Source organism: Aegilops tauschii, chromosome 3, assembly GCF_002575655.3.
Source record: "Aegilops tauschii subsp. strangulata cultivar AL8/78 chromosome 3, Aet v6.0, whole genome shotgun sequence".
Lineage (NCBI taxonomy): Eukaryota > Viridiplantae > Streptophyta > Magnoliopsida > Poales > Poaceae > Aegilops > Aegilops tauschii.
The window spans coordinates 204,713,694-204,723,361 of NC_053037.3; the positions used below are offsets into that span (position 1 = coordinate 204,713,694).

Genomic DNA, 9,668 nt, shown 5'->3' on the forward strand with positions numbered 1-9,668 from the left:
GCCGAAGCTGAGCTGGCATCCCTTTATTAGCAGGTGGGTGAGGTCTCCCCGCTCGCGGAATGGGCAGCGGACGCGGCTAGCCGAGCTCATGGCCTCCAGCACACGCGCTCCGAGATGTTTCACAGCCTCGAGCAAAGGGCTCGTCGTGCCTTGAACTGCGTCAGCAGGGTTAGCATCTCCAGCCCGCTTGTGCCCGACGATCCCGGTTACCTTGCTTTCTTCACCAAGATCATGGAGCGGCTTGAAGGAGGCACGGAGAGGGTGAGCAGGCTCGTGCAGGAGGAGATCCGCAATCTCCTTGCATGGGTGTGAACGCGCATCTTCAGTAACCTCCTTTGCTGCGACCCGGATTTCGACTTCGAAGCAGTGGCAGCCCCCATGCCTGGGGCGATTTGGGATGCCGTGGGGGAGTGGGTCGAGGACCATGTGGACGACCTGATCACGTAGTTCGGCCCTGAAGGCCATGAAGACCAGCATGAAGCCGGAGGGCACGGGACCGACGACAGCGATGATGACGATGCGCCTCCTTAAGCTTTCTTTCTTCTGTTTACCTGTCAACATTTTGAGTATGGCCCCTCAGGGGTGTAAGGGGTATCTAACGAACATTCCTTAATTTTGTATTGAACCGTATTCATGCCCGCCTAGACCGCCTTTCCCTTGTGCTTATTTCATGCTCGTAGCCCCCGAGCGAGGGTTGATTGTCGCTGGTATGCCGAGTCGTGCTGCTCGAGAAAGGCTAGGAGATGAGCCCTCTCGCGCGAGAGGCTGAGGGCAATGTGTGCCTGTTGGCTCGCCTGTTAGCATCGCGCGAGGTTTTAGGCACCAGAATCCTGGTGAGGTGGTGTTCGCTGGGGCAGACCCACGGCTGTCATGGCCAGAGTCTTTATTGTCGCCGGGATAGGCCCAAGCGCCAACACCATGCCTAGCCCCCGCTCGCGGGATGCAGGGGGGACAGGCAGGAGTGACTGATCTTCTGGAGAAAGATTGGAGAAAATAAACACCGTAGGAAAACAAACCTCCCACCCTTCTTTGAGAAAATCCGCAAAGACTTCAAATTTCATTCGAGAAAATCACAAAACGGTTAACAAGAAACAAGGGAAAAGTTGCCTCATCTGGCACCTACACTAGTCTTCCCACCAGCGCGGAGCATGGGGCCTCCACTTGGGCGTGCGCATAGACGTTGTTCGACCGTCCTGCCAGCGCGGAGCATGGGGCTTCCACTTGGGCGTGGGCAGGAGCTCCCGCAAGGCCATGGAATGGCGCATTGAGAGACTTCGGTGCGTGTACAGCCCCACTCATTATTACATGAGAGTGTCATGAGTAGAACTTGTGGAGGTGCTGAATGTTCCAAGCGTTCTGCACGGGGACCCCGTCCTCTGTCTCCAAGTGCGTGGCGCCAGGCCTATAGACACGAGCGACCCAGAATGGACACTCCCACATGGGCGAGAGCTTGTGAAGGCCCTCCCTGAAGAGGACCCGCCTCGGGATGAGGTGTCTGACTTCTAGAGTCCGAGAGCGGATGTTGCGGCTGTGGTAACGCCGCAAGGCCTACTGGTACCTCACAGCACAGAGGGAATCTTGGCGACGGGCTTCCTCACCGAGCACGAGATCAGTTCCTGCACAGCATCCTGGCGTGCCTTGTCGAATGCGAAGACCCGTGGGGAACCATGCTTGATCTCAGCCCCATAGACGAGGAAGAACGGAGTTTCACCAGTGGGCTTAGTCACGGTGGTGCGGATGGACAACAACACGGACTACAGCTCGTTCAGCCAACCCTTGCCGCAGGCGTCAAGCTTCTTCTTGAAGCTTCTAGCGTTGAGGCCCCTGAGGATCTCCTCGTTGGCGCGCTCGGCCTGGCCGTTGCTTCGTGGGTGCGCCACCGAAGTGTAGCATATCTCTGTTCCAAGGTTAGCACAATATGACCTGAAGAGGTTGCTTGTAAACTGGGAACCGTTTGTCGGTGATGATGCGGTTAGGGACGTCGAACTGGCTCATGAGGCCCTTGATGAACTTGATAGCTGAGCGCGCTGGGATGGTGCGCATGGGTTCCACCTCTGCCCACTTGGTGAATTTGTTGATGGCTACATAGGGTAGTGATAGCCGCCGACCGCCCAAGGGAACGGCCCAATGTGTTCATCCCCCAGACCGCAAAGGGCCATGAGGGCGGGATCGTCTAGAGCCCCTGCGTCAGCTGGTGAATCTGCTTGGCGTGGAACTAGCAGGCCTCGCATGACCAAACCAACTTGGTAGCGTCATGCAGTGCCATGGGCCAGTAGACCCTGCTGCGAAACACCTTTCCCATGAGAGTGCGCGACGAAGAGTGGTGCCTGCAGTCTCCCCCATTGATATCGGCCAGCAGCTCGTGCCCTTGATCTTCTGAAATGCATCTTAGCGAGACGTCATTAGGACGCCTGCAGTACAGCTTGCCATCTTGCAAGCAGTAAGTGGTGGCCTGGCGGGCCACGCGCTCCACATCCTCCTCTTTTTTTGGCAGCGTGCCATGGAGCAGGTATGCCTCGAACTCCTTGGTCCAACTATCCTCCTGGGGCGTCAATGCCAGGAGCAGGCGGGCTCCTGAGGTCGGGCCGTAGGCCGGGGCACCTGTGAGTGGTGCGGGAGGCAACTCCTCCTGAGATAGCATCATGCCTGCCGTCCGGGGTGCGGCTGACGGCCTGAAGAGCCTTTCTTCAAAGACACCAAGGCTTTGGTTTTCGTAGTGCGATGCCTGTTTGCAATGTCGTCCGCTTCCTTGTTTGCGCGTCGTGGGACGTGCTACAACTCCAAGCCCAAGAATCGCTTTTCAATTTTACGTACCTCCTCCAGGTATGCCGCCATGTGCCCGTCCTTTGGCTTGTACTCCTTGTTCGAGAAGTTGACAAGAAGCTGGGAATCGCCCTTGATGGTGAGGCGCTTGACCCTCAGGGCGGCAGCGGCTTTGAGCCTGGTTATTAGGCCCTCGTACTCAGATAACCCACAAGTATAGGGGATCGTAACAGTTTTCTAGGGTAGAGTATTCAACCCAAATTTATTGATTCGACACAAGGGGAGCCAAATAATATTCTTGTGTATTAGCAGCTGAGTTGTCAATTCAACCACACCTAAAAGACTTAATATCTGCAGCAAAGTATTTAGTAGCAAAGTAGTATGGAAGTAACGGTAACAGTGGCAAAAGTGACAGTAGTAGTTTCGTAGCAATCGTAACAGTGGCAACATAAAAGTAACGAAGCAAAGATCAATATGTGAAAAGCTCGTACGCAATGGATCAATGATGGATAATTATGTCGGGTGGCATTCATCATGCAACGGTTATAACATAGGGTGACACAGAACTAGCTCCAGCTCATCGATATAATGTAGGCATGTATTCCGAATATAGTCATACGTGCTTTTGGAAAAGAACTTGCATGACATCTTTTGTCGTACCCTCCCATGGCAGCGGGGTCCTAATGGAAACTAAGGGATATTAAGGCCTCCTTTTAATAGAGTAACGGACCAAAGCATTAGCACTTAGTGAATACATGGATTCCTTAAACTACGTCATAACCGGGAGTGGTCTCGACTATTGTCACTCCGGGGTTGCCGGATCATAACACGTAGTAGGTGACTATAACTTGCAATATCGGGCCAAGAACACAAATATATTAATGAAAACATAAAGGGTTCAGATCTGAGTTCATGGCACTCGGGCCCTAGTGACAAGCATTAAGCATAGCAAAGTCATAGCAACATCAACCTTAGAACATAGTGGATACAAGGGATCGAACCCTAACAAAACTAACTCGATTACATGGTAAATGTCATCCAACCCATCACGGTCCAGCAAGCCTACGCTGGAATTACTCATGAACGGCGGTGCGCATCATGAAATTGGTGATGGAGGATGGTTGATGATGAAGATGGCCACGGGTTTCCCTCTTCGGAGCCCCGAACGGACTCCAGATCTGCCCTCCCGAGGAAGAACAGGGCTTGGCGGCGGCTCAGTCTCGTAAAACGCGATGAACCCATCTCTCTGATTTTTTTCTCCCCGAAACAGAACATATGGAGTTGGAGTTGAGGTTGGTGGAGGTCCAGGGGGCCCACAAGGTCAGGGGGCGTGCCCTATGGGGGTGGGCGCGCCCCCACCCTTGTGGATATGGTGTGGGCCCCCTGATGCTGATTCTTTCGCTAATACATGTTATTAATAATAAAAATAATCTCCGTTGATTTTCAGGTCATTCCGAGAACTTTTTATTCTACACAAAAATAACACCATGGCAACTCTGCTAAAAACATCGTCAATCCGGGTTAGTTCCATTCAAATCATGCAAGTTAGAGTCCAAAACAAGGGTAAAAGAGTTTGGAAAAGTAGATACGTTGGAGACGTATCAACTCGTCCAAGCTTCAACCTTTGCTTCTCCTCAAGCAATTCAATTGATAAACTGAAAGTGATAAAGAAAAACTTTTACAAACTCTGTTTTATCTTGTTGTTACAAATATGTAAAGCAAGCATTCAAGTTTTCAACAAAGATTATGAACTACCATATTCAAAATAACATTTAGGTCTCACATTTACTCATATCAATGGCATAATCAACTAGCGAGCAATAATAATAAATCTCAGATGACAACACTTTTCTCAAAACAATCATGATATGATATAAAAATATGGTGTCTCGCTAGCCCTTTCAGAGACCGCAAAACATAAATGCAGAGCACCTTTGAAGATCGAGGGCTGACTAGACATTGTAATTCATGGCAAAAGAGATCCAGTCACAGTCATACTCAATATAAATTAATAACAAGGCATACAAATGATAGTGGTGCTCTCTAATTGGTGCTTTTTATAAGAGGATGATGACTCAGCAATAAAAGTAAATAGATAGGCCCTTCGCAGAGGGAAGTAGGGATTTGCAAAGGTGTCAGAGCTCAAGTTTTGAAATAGAGATTGAATAATATTTAGAGGGGTATACTTTCATTGTCAACGGAACAACTAAGAGATCTCGGTTTCTTCCGTGCTACATACATTATAGGCGGTTCCCAAACAGAATGGTAAAGTTTATACTCCCCCACCACCAACAAGCACACTCCATGGTTGGTCCGAAACAACGGGTACCGTCCAACTAACAACAGTCCTAGGGGAGTTTTGTTTGCAGTTATTTTGATTTGATTTGCTTGGAGCGTGGGACTGGGCATCCCAGTTACCAGCCATTTTCTCGTGAATGATGAGTGGAGTCCACTCATCGTGAGGATAACCCACCTAGCATGGAAGATATTGACAGCCCTAGTTGGTACATGAGCTATTCGAGCATACAAAACAGATTATTATTTGAAGGTTTAGAGGTTGGCACTTGCAAATTTACTTGGAACAGTAGGTAGATACCGCATATAGGAAGGTATGGTGGACTCATATGGAACAACTTTGGGGTTTATGGAAGTGGATGCACAAGCAGTATTCCCGCTTACTACAAGTGAAGGCTAGAAAAAGACTGGGAAGCGACCAACTAGAGAGCGACAACAGACATAAACATGCAATGAGGTTAACCAACATTGAGTGTAAGCATGAGTAGGATATAAATCACCATGAACATATAAATATCGTAGAGGCTATGTTGATTTTGTTTCAACTACATGTGTGAACATGTGCCAAGTCAAGCCACTCGAATCATTCAAAGGAGGATACCATCCTATCATACTACATCACAACCATTTTAATTTCCATGTTGGCACGCAAGGTAAACCATTATAAACTCCTAGCTAATTAAGCGTGGCATGAGTAACTATAATCTCTAATTGTCATCGCAAACATGTATCATTAACAATAGGCTGAATCAGGAATGATAAACTAATCATATTTACAAAAACAAGATAGGTCGAGTTCATACCAGCTTTTCCTCATATCAATCATTTCATCATATATCGTCATTATTGCCTTTCACTCGCACGATCGAACGGTGTTGATAATAATAATAGTGCACGTGCATTGGACTAAGCTGGAATCTGCAAACATTTATTCAAAGGAGAAGACAAGGTAATGTGGGCTCTTTGTTAGATCAACAATAATGCATATGAGCCACTCAACATTTCCATCGTGGTATTCTCCTCTCGACCCCCAAAGAAAAGAAAAGAATTTCAAAGAAACACACTGAAATAATTTTGGAGTTTTTTGTTTTTCTGAAGAAAGAAGAACAAGAACGAGAAAAACTATTTACACGGGAAAGCTCCTAACAAGAAAAAGAAGAACGGGAAATCTTTTTGGGTTTTCTTTTAATATTACTACTAATTTTTTGGTTTTTTCTTAGGGTTTATCAAACACACAAGAAAAAAGCGGAAATGGGAAATAAACTAACACGGATAATAAAATGAAAAAGTATGAGCACCGACAACTAGAATGAGTGTGTGAAAATGAATATAATGTCGATGAGAAATACGTACTCCCCCAAGCATAGGATTTTGGCCAAAGTTGGTCTACGCCCATGGGTGGCCTGGTGGATATCCAAAGTTGAACCTGGGGTCGTACTGTGCTGGGGCAGCTACCGCTTGGCGAGCTGCCTCCTGCAGACGAGTAGCCTCAGTTGTCCTCTCATACTCGCTTGCCTCCTCTCTAGTTATAAAATATCATCCATTTGCCTGAAAGTTCAAGAGAGTAGGAGCAGGAAGAGTAACAAGGACGGCACACCGTCTATCAAAGATTAGTCTGTACTGGAGGATCTGTTCGTTCCTCTTAAGAAACTGGTGGCGTACCATAGCCTCATAATCCAGAAAAGCAGGTGGCAACTCAATATCATATCCTCTAATAGGTACATTAATTTTTTTAGCTAAACGAGTTGCATAGATCCCACCAAATAAATCTCCATCTTTAGCATTAAGATGTAACCTCCTAGCAATAATGGCCCCCAAATTATATCGTTTATCACCTAACGCCGCACACTTGAGGACACTAAGATCTGGTACGCAAATATGGCATTGTTCATCTTTACCATTAATACATCTACCGATAAAGAGAGCAAAATAATGTATGGCAGGAAAGTGAATGCTCCCTACGGTTGCTTGTGTGATGTTTCTAGTTTGTACAACAGTGATGCTAGCAAGGAAATCATTATATTCAAATTTATGAGGCTCACTAAGACTACCCCATTGCGGAATTTTGCATGCTTAACAAAAATCTTCTAGGTCCATGGTATAAGATTCATCATAAAGATCAAACAGGACAGTATGAGTATTGCACTTGGATGAAACTCAAACCTCCGCACGAAGGAATCGGTGAGATAATAATATTGCAAGCACTTGTCAGATAAGAAATCCTCGAGGCTGGCATTTTGTACATACGCATAGAATTCATCCTTGAAACCTGCACGATCCATAAATTCATCCAACGCCCATTCACACGGCCTCACTTGAGCTTCCCTTGGTAGTTCATGGTCCGCTTGGCGTATTGCACGCCTCGGTGCTTGCTTCCTTGAGGAACCACCTTCGTACATTCTCCTAGACATTTTCTAAAAATTTCTGAAATTTTTAGTGACTCAAAATAAAAGTGAACCAAACTCAACAAAATTGATAGTAACTACTCCTGCAAGTGTCTAGAAGCTATATCGTGCATCAAAACAACTTTGGACCATATAAATTTGACATGCAAGCTCAAGAACATGGTCAACACAGCAGCAAAAATTTGCAATGAATAAAGCGCTAGAACAAAAACTAATTGGACCACTGGAGGAGTCACATACCGAAGAACAATCCCCCAAAGAAGTTTTGTGAATGGGGCTTTGAGCAAGGAGATCGAAAATGGCAGCAAGATGAGCAAGAACATGAGTTTGAGCTATGTAGTGATTTTTTCTGGAGGAACAAGGAGAGGATGGGTGCTGGAATATGTGGAGGTGGGCCACGTGGGGCCCACAAGGTAAGGGGCGCGCCCCAGGGGGGTGGGCGTGCCCTCCACTATTGTGGCCAGCTGGTGAGGCCCCCTGGTGTGTTCTTTGCACCAGAACTTCTAAAATATTCTACAAAAATCATATCCAATTTTCAGGGCATTTGGAGAACTTTTATTTTCAGGACATTTTCTTATTGCATGAATAATTCAGAAAACAAACAGAAAATAGTATTTTTGCTTTATTTAAACTAATTAACAGAAAGTCAAAGATGGGTACAGAGAGTTGTGCCTTCTAAATTCATGCATCTCATGGTCATCAAAAGGAATCCATTAACAAGGTTGATCAAGTCTTATTAACAAAGTTCTTCCGAATGACATGAAACCGGAGAACTTTCGAATAACACTAGGTTACCTCAACGGGGATATGCATGTCCCCAACAAAAAGAATATCATATTTCTTTTTGACAATAGGAAGAGGAAATTCAAAACCTCCAATAGTAATAGTTGAAATTTTTCCAATAGAATTGATACTATGAACTGGAGGTTGTTTCTTCGGGAAGTGTACCGTATGCTCATTACCATTAACATGAAAAGTGACATTGCCTTTGTTGCAATAAATAACAGCCCCTGCAGTATTCAAAAAGGGTCTACCAAGGATAATCGACATACTATTGTCCTCGGGAATATCAAGAATAACAAAGTCCGTTAAGATAGTAACGTTTGCAACCACAACAGGCACATCCTCACAAATACCGATGGGTACAGCAGTTGATTTATCGGCCATTTGCAAAGAAATTTCAGTAGGTGTCAACTTATTCAATTCAAGTCTACGATACAAAGAGAAAGGCATAACATTAACACCGGCTCCAAGATCACATAAAGCAGTTTTAGCATAGTTTCTTTTAATGGAGCATGGTATAGTTGGTACTCCTGGATCTCCAAGTTTCTTTGGTATTCCACCCTTAAAAGAATAATTAGCAAGCATGGTGGAAATTTCAGCTTCTGGTATCTTTCTTTTTTTTGTAACAATATCTTTCATATACTTAGCATAAGGGGGCATTTTAAGCATATCAGTCAAACACATACGCAAAAACATAGGTCTAATCATTTTAGCAAAGCGCTCAAAATCCTCCTCAACCTTTTTCTTGGATGGCTTAGGTGGAAAGGGCATGGGTTTCTGAACCCATGGTTCTCTTTCTTTACCATGTTTCCTAGCAACAAAGTCTTTCTTATCATAACATTGATTCTTTGACTGTGGGTTATCAAGATCAACAACAGGTTCAATCTCTACATCATTATCATTACTAGGTTGAGCATCAACATGAACATCATTATTAACATTATCACTAGGTTCATGTTCATCACCAGATTGTGTCTCAGCATCAGAAATAGAAATATCATTGGGATTCTCAGGTGTGTCTACAGCAGGTTCACTAGCATGCAAAGTCCTATCAGTTTTCTTTTTATTACTAGGAGTAGGTGCATCAGTATTAATTCTCTGAGAATCCTACTCAACTCTCTTAGGATGGCCCTGAGGATACAAAGGTTCCTGGGTCATTTTATCACCTCTAGTCATAACCCTAACAGCATTATCATTATTCTTACTATTCAACTCATTAAGCAATTCATCTTGTGCCTTAAGTACTTGCTCTACTTGAGTTGTAACCATGGAAGCATGTTTACTAATAAGCTTAAGATTGTTAACAGTAATATTCATATAATTACTCAAGTGGTCAAGCATGTAAGCATTACATTTCAATTTTCTACTAACATAAGCATTGGAATTTTCTTGTTTAACAACAAAATTATCAAACTCATCAAA

At 45.1% G+C, this 9,668-nt stretch overlaps 1 protein-coding gene across 1 annotated transcript; it reads right to left on the minus strand.

Moving 5' to 3' along the window:
• Positions 1–1,754: 1,754 nt before the first annotated feature.
• Positions 1,755–2,644, minus strand: LOC141042845 (uncharacterized). The gene is made up of 2 exons (XM_073511742.1): positions 2,294–2,644; positions 1,755–1,943 (listed from the first exon to the last, which is right to left on the minus strand). The coding sequence occupies exons 1-2, from the start codon at positions 2,642–2,644 to the stop codon at positions 1,755–1,757; spliced, it is 540 nt and encodes a 179-aa protein (XP_073367843.1).
• Between the last annotated feature and the right edge of the window lie 7,024 nt (positions 2,645–9,668).

What these genes read in the sequence shown, in the direction of transcription:
- LOC141042845 (XM_073511742.1), bottom strand. Translation starts at nt 2,644, where the DNA reads ATGATGCTATCTCAGGAGGAGTTGCCTCCCGCACCACTCACAGGTGCC. An exon ending in CGCGCACTCTCATGGGAAAG is followed by an intron (nt 1,944 to 2,293) that starts GTGTTTCGCAGC and finishes AACGGTTCCCAG; the next exon opens with TTTACAAGCAACCTCTTCAG.